The 13,497-nt window shown below is 40.4% G+C and overlaps 1 protein-coding gene across 12 annotated transcripts in view; it reads left to right on the top strand.

The window, feature by feature from the left end:
• LTBP1 (latent transforming growth factor beta binding protein 1) overlaps window positions 1-13,497 on the top strand; it is a 420,392-nt gene that overhangs the window by 274,211 nt on the left and 132,684 nt on the right. For 4 of the 12 annotated variants that reach the window (XM_047782305.1, XM_047782303.1, XM_047782301.1 and 1 more), the window contains 5 exons: window positions 2,604-2,771; window positions 5,499-5,726; window positions 8,158-8,180; window positions 11,482-11,581; window positions 12,410-12,508. In XM_047782305.1, the coding sequence (XP_047638261.1) occupies window positions 2,604-2,771; window positions 5,499-5,726; window positions 8,158-8,180; window positions 11,482-11,581; window positions 12,410-12,508 (618 nt within the window). The remainder of the gene's footprint in view (window positions 1-2,603; window positions 2,772-5,498; window positions 5,727-8,157; window positions 8,181-11,481; window positions 11,582-12,409; window positions 12,509-13,497) is intronic. The other 8 variants (XM_047782306.1, XM_047782304.1, XM_047782311.1 and 5 more) reach the window with 3 other exon arrangements.

The following is a 13,497-nucleotide window of genomic DNA, read 5'->3' as shown; positions in this document are numbered from 1 at the left end:
GATGTATAAGGAAGAGTCAGTCATTCTAGGAGCTTATTATCCTTTGGGGGGTAATAATCATACTCTTAAATGTTCTTTCACTTTTGTTCTGTGACCTTTGTTCATCCATAGCTGACTTGTATAGACTCCAGAAAGTGATTAGAAGGGAGAGGGAAAGACTCAAACTGCTCCCTCTTAACCACATTTTTAGAAGTATTGGGCAAACCTGGCTTCAGAGAACAGACTTGTGGTTGCGAAAGGGGGAGGGGAGAGGGAGGAGGATGAACTGGGAGTTTGGGGTTAGTGGATGCAAACTATTACATTTAGCGTAGATAATCAATGAGGTCCTACTGTATAGCCCAGGAGACTATATTCAGCTTCTTGGGATAGACCATGATTGGAAAATAATATAAGAAAAAGCATATATGTATGTATGTGTGTGTGTATGTGTGTGTGTGTGTGTGTGTGTGACTGAGTCACTTTGCTGTACATAAAAAATTGGCACAACATTGTAAATCAGCTGTACTTTAATAATAATTAAAAAAAAAAAACCTGGTCTTATTAGAGCAACTATACATTTTGAAGCCTTGGGAAGGTTTCCTTTGCTCCCCTCAATCCCCTGCTCCCATACTCCCATCCACCTATATTTTTTTTTGACTGTTTTCACTTTGTTGAAATTCTATCCCTAAGCAGTGGTCATGTTGTGTACAGATGCCCTTGAGAGGGTGGAGATAATCTGCTTTTATTAATAAGGGAGGCTGACATGTATTTTGTATCTACTCTGAACCAGAAATTTAGCCTATGATATTTCTAGTCTATATATTGAGCTTGTTAGAATTCTAAGGAAGTTATTGAGGCTCAGCCAGATGTTGAAGTTCAGTCAGTTAGGATTCTTTCCGGAGAAATGGAGCCAGTAGTGTGGGTGGATCTGAAGGGATTTTTAAGGAATTGGCTCACATGATTGTGGAGGTTGGCAAGCCCCAAATCTGCAAGTAGGTTGGCAGGCTGGGGACCCAGGGAAGAGTTAATGTCGCAGCCAGAGTCTGAAGGCAGTCTGCTGGCAAAATTCCTTCTTCCTCTGGGGAGTAGGGTCTTTTTTCTCTCAATGCCTTCAACTGTTTGGACGAGGCCCACCCACATGCCAGAGAGTCATCTGCTTTATTCAGAGGCTGCTGATTTAAATGTTAACCTCATATGAAAAATACCTTAATATCAACATTCGAATGTGTATTGGACCAAATATCTGGGTACTGTGGTCCAGCCAAGTTGACACATGCACAAACTATCACAGCTAGTCAGGGTGACTTCCCTAGGTTATATTGCTGGCAAGTGGTAGACCCACTGTATGAACCTGGGTCTGCCTGGCTCTAAAGCCCCTTGTTCTCTTTACTGTGCTATAGTGCCTTAATTAAATCATGTTGTTTCTTGTAGCAAAGATGTTGGGCTTTTGGAAGAATGAAAATTAGGTCTGAGCAGTAAGAGAAGGTCATTTGCAAGCACCAGGTGCTGGAGGAATTGGGTTAGGAAAAGGCAAATTGAGAAAACCTTATTTGGATAGTAATGTGATAGAGAAGAGCTTTTGTTGGTATGGGAGAAGGAACAAAGAGCTGACCATCAAGCTTGGTCTATTCAGCAGTTTTGACTGGCTCTGTAGAACCTTCTCCATGCATGTTTTCATTGGAAAATGATCTTCTTGAAGGCCGGGGTTTGTCTTTGTTTATATGTGCCATATATGCCCAATAGCTGTTAAGATGAATAAAGTCTTATCTAAAAGTAAGACTCCGTTTTTAATGGAAGAGTCAGAATTAGGATGGAGCTATTGGATACACTTTGGTTGGATGAACATTTTCTGAGGGATTTAGGATATCAGCTCTTCTTTCTCTCATGTACTGTCTGGCTGGACTGGGAGCCTTTCTGGCATTTTCAGTCAGAAGCTGCTCTCTGCCTCCCACTTGCTGGCCACTGGCCCAGCATGAGACCAGATGTGGCCCTGCAGGCTCTCACAGTCCTCAAAGCAAGAGGAGGCATGGTGACTTGGGGTATCAACTGTGTTCAGTTCCTGATTTTCTGTGATACCTGGTTGTTTACCAAATTTTGCGCTAGACCTACTTCTATTGTGGCTGAATATGAGACAACAAAGTAGTGATTTTGAAAATAGGTGGCCAGGTTTATTTGGGCAAGTTTATTTTCATTGAAATTATTTCTTTTCACTTATGCACACATACCTGATTTTTAACACTTGCTGAAATGGAAGAAGGGACCCGATCGAGACAGGGACATTTGATGTCCTTGACTCTAACACTTATTTAGGGGAGTTCCCTGAGGATTGCAGTGGGTCGAAGATCTGGTGTGGTCATGGCTGTGGCTCAGGTCGCTACTGTGGCGTGGGTTTGATCTCTGGCCCAGGAACTTCTGCATGCCGCAGGTGCAGCCAGAGCAACCCAACAAAACTCATTTGATAAATTGACCCTAAATCAAGAGGGATAATGCCCAAAGTCTAGATAGACTTATTCTGAAGTATGGCTTCTAATCCAAACTTCAGGGTTTGTTTTACTATTATGTGAAATGTCGATCTGGTTTTTGTTGTTTCTCGGATGACGTCAGGCCTTGTCTCTCTGCTTCAGCGGATACCCCTGTGATCTCGGAAGAGAAGGGGCCCTGTTACCGACTTGTCAGTTCCGGAAGGCAGTGTATGCACCCTCTGTCTGTTCACCTCACCAAGCAGCTCTGCTGTTGTAGTGTGGGCAAGGCCTGGGGCCCGCACTGTGAGAAATGTCCCCTTCCAGGCACAGGTAAGACGTGCCATTCTCAGCCACACAGGCACCCAGGAGATGCTTTTGGCAGCGTGGGTTATTTGTGGTTTCTGTCTTTAAAATTAGTTACGAATACTACAATGTGTTTTTGTCACTTTTGTAGAAACCGTGAACATAGGAGGTTGAATCAGTGGAAAAAATTACATGCAAAGAGATTTTTCCCATTTCTGTGAAACATTAGACTTCCTTTTGGATGTTAAGAAAAGCCATTACATTTTATTCCTAGCTTCTCGGGCCCCAAGTCTGCTCTTTGAAAGTGTGGAGAGACCAGAAGGCCCAGCTGGGCTTGCACTTTCCTGATGATTGACTGCTTACTGCCTGCCAGGGACTAGTGCTGGTGCAGGTTAACTCTTTCATTCAGGTATTGAACAGGTGCCTGGCAGGTTCTGTTAAGAACATTGTGCTTGATTTCTCCAATTGGAAATGGAGAAAACTATATTCATGATTGACTGTATGTGATGAAGATTAATAACTCAAGGGCAGATTCTGCCAAAGCTCCTATGAACTTCTGGGTGGAAGGCAAATATTCACAAGCTGATAATTCTTTATCCTTCAGTTGAGTACATAATTGCCTCATACCCTGAAAGTATACATTTATCTAAGTGTCTTCTACAAAGGAGTCACCTACTTCTCAAGCAGGGTCAAGTAGAGGTAAATGGAATAGAAAAAAACATACCTACAAATACTGAGCATGATGCTATCAAAAAAAAAAAAAAAGAAGTGGCCCCAATTTCACTGGCATGGGGTGGGCATAAAAAGGGCTGCTCAATTTCTTGTTTGATAGGCACCTAGGGAAGTGCACTAAATTTTACAGAGCCATTTAATGTCTTAAGCCTATAACTTAACACTGATGCAGATATGATTTCAATATAAATTTAAATAGTATGAGCCACCTTCATTGATGACTAGGATTAGAAAGAACTGATGGATCAGAGAAAGTGTAATGTTGATGGTATTTTGGGATACTGAGTAACTTTAGGCATCTCCAGAAGGCCCTACTATCTTCCTGTGGGAACTGATCTGCTCACTATTAAAAAGTAATATTCAGTGCAACTAATGATCTTGATAATTCATACACCCATTTCTCTTTAAATTCAATTTTGATAGCTTTTATAACCTTACATGAAGCATAAATCAAGAAGGTGAAAATAACACAGGAAGACTTCCATAAAGTACAGCTACTAAATTTAAAAATAATATTAAAGATAAAAATTTGGCACGAGCTATTTTTCGTTATATGGTGATTTTCATAAAATTAATGTTTAGTTCATCAGTACTTTCAGATTCTTGATAGAAAAAAAAATGTTTTTTTCTGGAAACAACTAGATCGCAAGAAAATTGTATTTTGTAGTTAAACCTAAGAATGAGGTTCTACCATTTCCTGTGTGATTCTTAGAAAAACAACATTGTAACATGCTTTAAAGGAATATTTTAGAGTTTGATTTTTATTGAGAACTAATTTTAGGTCCAGAACATTTGTGGGAGACCTCTGATTCCGTGGACGTAAAAAGTGACTTACTTTACTTTCAGTTTTCAAAGTAGAAATAAAAAAAGTTAACCGTAAGCTCCTTGGTGTTTGCATGTGGTAACTTGCCTCCAATACCAACACCGAAGGGATTAGGTGGATTTTTCCTCCTCAGGCCACACACTGCCTGGCCTCCCTTGTCTTTCCCTTTGACTTATTCCTGGCGATTATGCAATGGAGGTTAGCAGATCACATGTGCCCAGTCCCAGTCCTTTCTTTCTTTCTTTCTTTTTTTTTTTTTTAAGCCTACAAAACCACTTTCCTGGCTGGGACAGCAGTTCTAGGGCACAGAGTATCTTCTTGTCCTGAGGAGAATTCCACCAATTGGTCATGGTCAGGCTTTTGCTCCCTTGTCATCCCTTCCCTTGAAAATAACTGCATTCTGACTTGGCATGACCTTTTTTCCCTTGTGTCTACCCTTCATCTCTTTAGCATGTGTGCTTTGCTGTATTCCTGCTCACCATCCTGAGAATCTAGCTTCCAAACCACTTGCTCTTTTCAAGCCTTCCTAACCAGCCTCTCTATACCAGTTGATGATCTCCATTCTGGCCGTGTCCTTTGGTTTCTTCAACTGGAAATAAATTAGGAAGATTTCAGTACCTCATTTCCCTCAGTAGTGATTGCTTTTTCCTTTTTTAACCTTCTTGCTGATCATTTAACTTAGATGTTACTGAGTTCCTGCTTAATCGCTAATGAAATTATACCTACACAAGAGGGAGAAATCAGATATTTTGCTGATATCACACACACGTACACACACACACACCCCCCCATGGAATGTATATAATATAGTATGTTCTGTACCTAAAAATTTAATGTATTACATATATTTTCTGTGTGTAATACATACTGTGATATAGGATATTAAATATAAAATTTGGTGTGTATAATGTCTCCTGATTTTTGGCTGACATGATATATAAAATATATGTTCTCTGTATATGCTATATATATAAAATTCTGATTGGGTAGGATAAGGAATTAATAGAGAAATATTTAGTAAAAGAAAAGGTTGGATTTTTCTGTAAATTTGCAAGTTTGACAGAAATTCCAGCATTTTGCATCTGTTTTTAAAGTTTGTAAATGTAACTTTATTAAGAGATATTCATCATGATATTTTCCTCTGTATAAGTTTGCACTTTTAGATTTTTAAAAGGAATATTTTCCCATCCCAAATCTAGCTGCTTTTAAGGAAATCTGTCCTGGTGGAATGGGTTATACGGTTTCTGGCGTTCATAGACGCAGGCCAATCCATCACCATGTAGGTAAAGGACCTGTATTTGTCAAGCCAAAGAACACTCAACCTGTTGCTAAAAGTACTCATCCTCCACCTCTCCCAGCCAAGGAAGAGCCAGTGGAGGCCCTGACCTTCTCCCAGGAACAGGGGCCAGGAGCGGCGGAGCCAGAAGGTGAGACTGGACATGGACCACGATCTAGCGACTGTCTGTGTGTCTTTGCTTTAGTTTCCCTGTTTATACCCTTTAGAACAAGGGTTTACAGCCTCGGCACTATTGGCAATTTGGGGTGGATAGTTTTTTGATGTGTGAGGGCTTGTTCTATGCATTGGAGGAAGTTTAGCAACATCATCCCTGGCTTCTAACCTCTAGATGCCAGTAGTACCTTCCCCCATCCTGTTGCTGGAATCAAAAAGGTTCCCAAGGGAGTTCTCTTGGGGCTCCGTGGGTTAAGAACCCAACGTAGTATCTGTGGGGAAGTGGGTTCAATCCCTGCCCTCACTCAATGGGTTAAGGATCCGGTGTTGCCACAGCTACTGCAAAGGTGGCAGATGCAGCCCAGATCCCGTGTTGCTGTGGCTATGGCATAGGCCTGCAGCTGCAGCTCCAATTCAATCCCTAGCCCAGGAACTTGCATATACCACAGATGTGGCCCTAAAAAGAAAAGTAAATAAAAAATGTATCCAAGCATCGCTTTCTGTCCCCTGGGAGCAGATTACCCCTGATTGAGAACCACTGCTCCAGAGTAGTGTGTACTTAGCAGGTGACAGGATTCCATGGTAACCTCAGGACATTGGCTTGTGTTTGGGAGCTACTGTTTATTCCTGGAGAGTGTTTTAGATCCCTCAGGGATGAGCTCAAATTCTTTCCTATGTCTAGAGGGCTATTTAATATGTATTCACTTTAAAAAGTGGAAACCATAGAGCTAAAAAAGTTAAAGCATCAGCTGAGCGTCCATGAAATAGAGTCCCACAGGCAGACAGGGAGGGGAGGCAATGAAGGAAGATAGGGTCAATGAAAGGGATCTTGGAGATCACCTAGTGAAGTCCCTTGATTCACATTTTGAGAAACCTGAGCCTTAGAGCTCCTGGCTTGCAGATGTCCTACAAAGAGTCTGTGACGGGAACAGGGAGCACATTTTTCCAAGGAAGTGGTTAAGGCCTCCTACTCCAGAGGGAAACTGGAGACAGTTGGCTCTGACTCTGGTGTTCAGAAAGACGGATTATCAATCTCTGTCTCTTCATGTAAACCAGCCTGTCCAGTGCTTCACATAGCTTCGTTACCACAAAAGTGCTCACCCCAGATGGGAGGAACAAAAATCTTAGCTGTGCGTGGAATATGTATTGGCTTTAATAAAGCTCTTGTTGGCTTTTCACAGTTGAGTCTTAGGTCAGAAGTCAGGGTGACAATTTGCAGGGTTTGTGAGGAGAGAAGGCGCCCAGGTTAGTGAGACATTGGGAGCTTGGCAGGGTCTCCCTCCTGGTAGAGCAGCCTCTCTTCAGGGCTCTGAATCTCTGTATGGCCTTTCATTTGCTGCACTCATCCTTGCTTAGGCAAATCAGTTAGAACCTTACCTGGAGTTGATGATGTTGGCCAGTTTGCTCCTGTACATTTGGCCAGATGTTTGCAACTCCTCTTCCAACACACAAGCAGAAGGAAATGGGCTCTGGTCCAGATTCTGCCTCAAGCGTTTCTTGGTGGTAGGTTCGGCAAGGTAGAAGGTTAGCTGACTTTTCCTGACCACAAGAACATTGCAGCAGTGGTAGCAATCTGGTGCCCTGATTGGTTTTTTGGAGTTAATGCATCTACCAAATCTTTATAGCAGTGTTTATGGAGACATTGACTTGTAAGAAAAATCCCTGTGATTATTGACCTAAAGCTTGAAGACTAATACTAGGTACTGATTTTTGAAAAGTGTTCCAAAATAGAAAGCCATAATCGCTACTACCCCCACCCTCTAATAATGTTGATGATTATGTAATATGTGATTTCTTCAACACATGAATGCTAATCTCTCATTAGATCTTTCTGGCTTGTGATTTTTTTCCCCACAATCTCGTTAGCATATCTTCCTGAAAATGCTCACAGGGATTCATTAAAGATCAGTATGCATCAAGAATGCTGTACCCTTTCTTGTCTCCTATTGAAATAAGGGCATTCTTTTCTTTCTAAACAATGACATCAGAAAGCATTTCAAACATAATTTATTATGTTTAGGAGAAGTATAATGGAAACGGTTGTTTTCTAAGGCATGGGAAGTTCTACAAAATTGAGATTAAGCATGAGATAATGTACCAGGAAGTTCTGCCTCCTTTAACTTTTTTAGTTAATGAATGAGTTGGAAAGAACTTTATCACATCTGCTACCTGAGCTCTTGTAATTGACGAATGGTGTAATACACATACTTTTCCCGTCAGTCGTGTAAAATTCTCCAAAATGGTAGATGACCGTAATTCTGCATTTGACTGAGTTTGATTCTTAATCCTTTTGGATACATACTGGATTTCTGTTGCTCTTTAAAAATTGAAATATTATGTATTTCAGTATTTAAGACAGTGGACTATCTTAAATTGTACTAATATCCTTCTTTCTTTTTTCGTTTTAGTGGCAACTGTACCTCCTGAGAAGGTAATGTATTCATTGTTTGTAAGTTGCTTTTTTTTTAAAGCCTTAAATATATAATATGTCTGTTGTCCATCACATGGTTTAAGGAAATACAGCATTCATTCATTCAAAACATATTTATTGAGCACCTACTGTATGACTGGCACTACTCTGAATGTTAGCAAACAATAGAGAACAAGTCTTGTTCTCAAGGAACTTTAAGAAGAAAATGACAGGACTGATGGGAATCAAGGGCTTAAATGGAGTTGACAGTGGCAATTCATGGCCTGGATCATCTATAGAAAGAAAGGTTCTGACACGTTGATGTAATTCTGTATTCTAAGAGTACTTCTTCCCTGGGTGATGTACTTCTTAATTCAACTGAAATGTGACATGACATACATTTTTTAATTAAACTGGGGTAGGAACAGAGCTTACCCTTGACATTTATAATCAAATACTGGGAAATTACTTCTTAAAAATTGTAGAGAAATTCTCATCTATTATTTTTGGGGGGCACAAAATGGGACTGTGAATTGTAGAGATTTGTTAGTAGAAAATACAGGCATTTACTGGAGCCGTGTCCTGTTTATGTAATACTGTTCCTTATCTGAATATTTCTTTATTTATAACATGAAAATTAGATGGTTATTAAATGTTTATACATTTGTGTATTGTTCATTCAGTTAGCAAGAATGCAGTTAAGCATTAGGATTTAGATGGGGCAATACATATGTAAATTATTATAAATAGTTTTAAAACTCTTTTGCTTATGAATATGGCAATAGAATAACATAATGTTGAAAGTGCTGAAAAAATCCAGAAAAAAGGGGCATGATTTTAGAGCATCTAATAAGGAAAAATGTTATGTTGACCCCCAAAGAAGCGCAATACAGATGCATATTTTCCATGCGTATTTTTAGCTCTTGGATAGCATCTCTAAAGATCCCTGACAGTAGTTTGCAATTTCGTTGATTCTGAATTGAGTTCTGGTTGATAAGTGGGAGGAATCATTTAGCATATGAGCAGGTCAGCCAGCTCCCTGACAGCCTCATCCTCTCTGAGTTTTGTTCTTCATTGTTTATGATGGCGTTTATGGTAATTCTCATAAAGTGGCCCTGAAAATTTTCTTGTGTACTTTTCCTGCGGTTTATTTGGAGAGGAGGCAGTGGGGAAAATGCACAACAAGACTTGGCTTGACTTTTTGCAGAGGTCTCATGATACTAAAGACTGATGAAGAGAGAGGGTGGTTTGGTGCCGAGAAATTATATGTGCGAGGTGCCCTGGAGGGGGCAGACTGCGAGAGGGCAGTTAGGGTTGCAGGAGAGATTGATTTGAAAGAGAACTTGAGTTGCTTTGGAAGGGTCGGAACCAAACTGCAGTTGCAACTGATGAGGAGATACCCTGATCCTCACCCAGACCCTCCTTGTCAAGTGGAGAAGTGGCATTGATTAGGAAGTTGGCTGCCCCGTGCTGACAGAGGAAATTGTGTCTGTAAGCTTTGGGAGTGGATTAACCCTGGTTATGGTCCTCTCCTTGCTGGCATTGACCATGGGGCTGCAATTAATACTGAGATCACCTTTTAATAGGTAATAGAAAAGCTAGTCACTATTCCTAAGAAGAGAAGAAAATGTGGGAAAAGGTACTGTTTAGTGTTTCTAGACGATGCATCATTCAGGATTAACTGAGATAGAAAGAGGACGCTTGAGAGAACGATGAGATGACTACAGTAAACTGAGAATAGTGAGAACAGTGGGGGTTGTTGATGTGGAAAAAGGCAACAAATAGAAGGCATAGCGGCGATGCACATGGCTTGGAATTAGGACCGAAAGATCAAGGACAAAAACAGGACTTTAAACCTGGATGGATCAGAATTCACATCATGGTGCAGCAACAAATCTGACGAGGATCCCTGAGGACGCAGGTTTGATCCCTGGCCTCGCTCAGTGGGTTAAGGATCCAGCATTGCCGTGACCTGTGGTGTAGACAGAAGTGAAGAAGTTGGAACGGCAGCCTGGATGGATTGGGGAAGGGAGGGATTTGAGGTATTTGTGGAATATCTAAAAGGAGTTACTCTGTAAGCACTCATGCCTGCAAAAGTGGGTCATTGATAGATATTGGACAGGATGTCTGCTTTATAAAAAGTAGGAGAGGCTATAGAAAAGGTGATAAGGAAATTTAGGAGAAAAGGTAGAATGGAAACAGAGGCCAGGAGACTGAGCTTTCTGGAAGGTGACAGTAATTAAAGCAAGCGAGGGAAGGAATGAGCACGTCATCTGATGAACACTGTTAGAGGGGTGGTGATGTGAGGGCTCCCCCCACACTGCTGTGGGTGAGGACACAGATCCTTATCTAGCCTCATTGTTCAGTCTCGGGGAGTTCTAAAGAGCTGTAACTGCAAAATGAGCCATGGATGTCAGTCTCTTTTTTTGCTTGTGGTTGAGGGGACAGGAGTGGGCAACAGGACAGGAGTTCGAGGCAGCTCAGGATGCTCGTCCAAGTCCCGGGTTTTCTGTTGCTCTGGTGACGAGAGGTGGAGGTATAAAGTTACTGCAATGACTGATGGGCTTAAAATATTTTTGAGGTACCATGTGTTCCTTTGTTGTGACACACCTGTATCCATTGTTGAATCTGCAAAGTATAGCTTCTTATTTTATGTGGGCAGAAGCCACGTGTGAATGAGGTGACAGTTTAGTTCTCCCCTGGGGTGAGTTCTGCTTGTTTCAGATCAAATGTGGGCCCCTGAGCCAAGGCATTTGTCTAAAATGTCTGAAGATCTTAGAGAACAGACTTGTGGTTGCCAAGGGGGAAAGGGAGGGAGTGGGATGGCCTGGGAGTTTAGGGGTTCGGAGAGGCAAACTATTATATTTAGAATGGACAAGCAATGATACAGGACAGGGAAGCATGTCCTATCTCCTGGGATAGCCCATGATGAAAAAGAATATTTAAAAAAGAATGTATGTATATGTATGACTGAGTTGTTTTGCTGTACAGCAGAAATTGGCACAACATTATAAATCAACTTTATATTTCAATTAAAAAAATCTGAGGAGGTCTTTTGTTTTGGGCCCCCAGGGAAAAGGTTTGCGTTGAGGGTATGTCCGCAGCACTGCTGGGAAAACTCAAGGGCTAGCTATACTACCAGCACAGCAATAGTTGTTGTTGTTGTTGTTGTTTAATTGCACAGCTTTTTGTATAATGCCCTGTGATATTTGTTGCCTTTCTAAGAGTAGAATTAATTAAATAAAAACAGTAATATATGGACGTGAGAAATCCCTTCTTTCAGTTTTTTTTTTTTTTTTTCCTTCTTAATACAACCATCCAGGAAATACCTTCATTGGATCAAGAGAAAACCAAACTTGAGCCTGGTCAACCCCAGCTCTCTCCAGGCATTTCAACCATTCATCTGCATCCACATTTTCCAGGTAGCCTGTGTCGATCTGTGCTGTTTGTAAGGGTACTCTGAAGACAAGAGTAAAATGAGGATTTGTTGTGTGTCTTTGATTTCAAAGTTTTAATCATGAGAATTCCTAAGAGAAGTGAAATGTGCAAAATACATTTATGTACATTAATAACACTCATACAGGGTTAGTGTAAACATGGTATAGTCCGTCCTTCTTTATCTGCAGTTTCACTTTCTAATGTCGAGTGCAGCCTGAAAATAGTTAATGGAAAGTTACAGAAGTAAACAATTCATAAGTTTTAAATCGTGCATTGTTCTGAGTAGCGTGATGAAATCTCAAGCCGTCCTGCTCCATCCTGCCTGGGGCGTGACTCATCCTTTTGTCCAGTATCCATGCAGTATATGCTTCCTGCCCATTATATAGGGCTTTATATATATGTATAGGGTTTGGCACTCTCTGTGATTTCAGGCATCCCCAGAGGGAGGCAAGTGTTAGAAGATAACCCCTGCAAGTGAGGGGGAGTACTGTATTCTAAGTATTATAATGGTAAAATGTTTTCACCATTTTCCGTGGTCAGGAGTAGTATACATTATTAGAACATTACTGAGGCTCATCATTTGATGAAGGGTCATTTTTATTGGCTTCTGAATTGCTCTCAGTTATCCTTGCTCAGTGTTGAAACCAGGGCAATAAACCCATCCCATGAGCTTGAGGGACCTATGGCTGTTTTAATATGCAAGAATTACTGTGGTATGTTGTTAGATTAAATTATGCTTGCATTTTGAAATGGGATCTCAATGCCCTTAACCGGCTTTAATTTTCATTTTATTCCCCCCCCTTCTCATACAGTAGTGATTGAAAAAACATCACCTCCCGTGCCTGTGGAAGTAGCTCCAGAAGCTTCGACGTCAAGTGCCAGCCAAGTCATTGCACCTACTCAAGTAACAGGTATGTGCAGGATTGATATTACAGTGCCTGTGGAAGAGATGTGAACTTCATTTTAAATGTAGTGTCAACATTGTATCATGTATATATAAGATTTCTCATGGCAGGATTAGACGTAATAGCATATATTTGGAAATAATCTAAATATTATTTAAAAGGAGGAATATGTTTAAATAAGTTATGGTAAGTATATAGCAGAATATCATATGACTAGTAATGTTTTCAAAGAATATTTAATGTCATGAGGAGATGCTTATGCCATAATACTAAGAAATACAGAACAAAGTGATTCCAGTGTTATTTTTTAAATGTTTACAAACACAGAAAAAGAGAAAGTCATCCAAGTGTTTAATCATCCCCAGATAATAGGATCATGGATAATCATTATGCTCTTCAATATGTTTTTATATATTTTCAACATCCTTTATAGTAAATGTGTTATTTTTTCATCATTAGTGACAAATTATAAAAATTTATCATAATTTGAAACCAGCAGCCTAAAAGTTGTTCATTGGTTGGAGTATGGTGCTCTTTTCACAATGTATACGCATAGTGAGGTCTTATGCATCAGCAAAAGGAATACTAATAGAAAAATGATGATATAATATAATTAGATAATTCACAGAAAAAAAATACCAAGAAACATATATGTAATAGGTAATTTCAACGTTACCAGTAGTCAAAGAAATGTACATTAAAAGGCGAATTCTTTATTCTTAGCAAATTAGTATTTAATTTTTTCTAAAGTGAAATTGAGGCTCTCAAACATTGCTGAAAGGAAAGTAAACTAGTTCAACTCTTCTGGAAAGCACAAACCGCTAGTATGCATCAAGAACTTGAGGAGTTCCCGTCATGGCTCAGTGGAAACGAATCCGACTAGGAACCATGAGGTTGCAGGTTCCATTCCTGGCCTCGCTCAGCAGGTTAAGGATCTGGCATTGCCCTGAGCTGTGGTTTAGGTCACAGATGTGGCTTGGATCTGGCATGGCTGT

This window comes from Phacochoerus africanus, chromosome 5 (assembly GCF_016906955.1).
Source record: "Phacochoerus africanus isolate WHEZ1 chromosome 5, ROS_Pafr_v1, whole genome shotgun sequence".
NCBI lineage: Eukaryota > Metazoa > Chordata > Mammalia > Artiodactyla > Suidae > Phacochoerus > Phacochoerus africanus.
The sequence above is the reverse complement of the archived record's forward strand: the minus strand, read 5'-3'. Positions and strand labels throughout refer to the sequence as shown.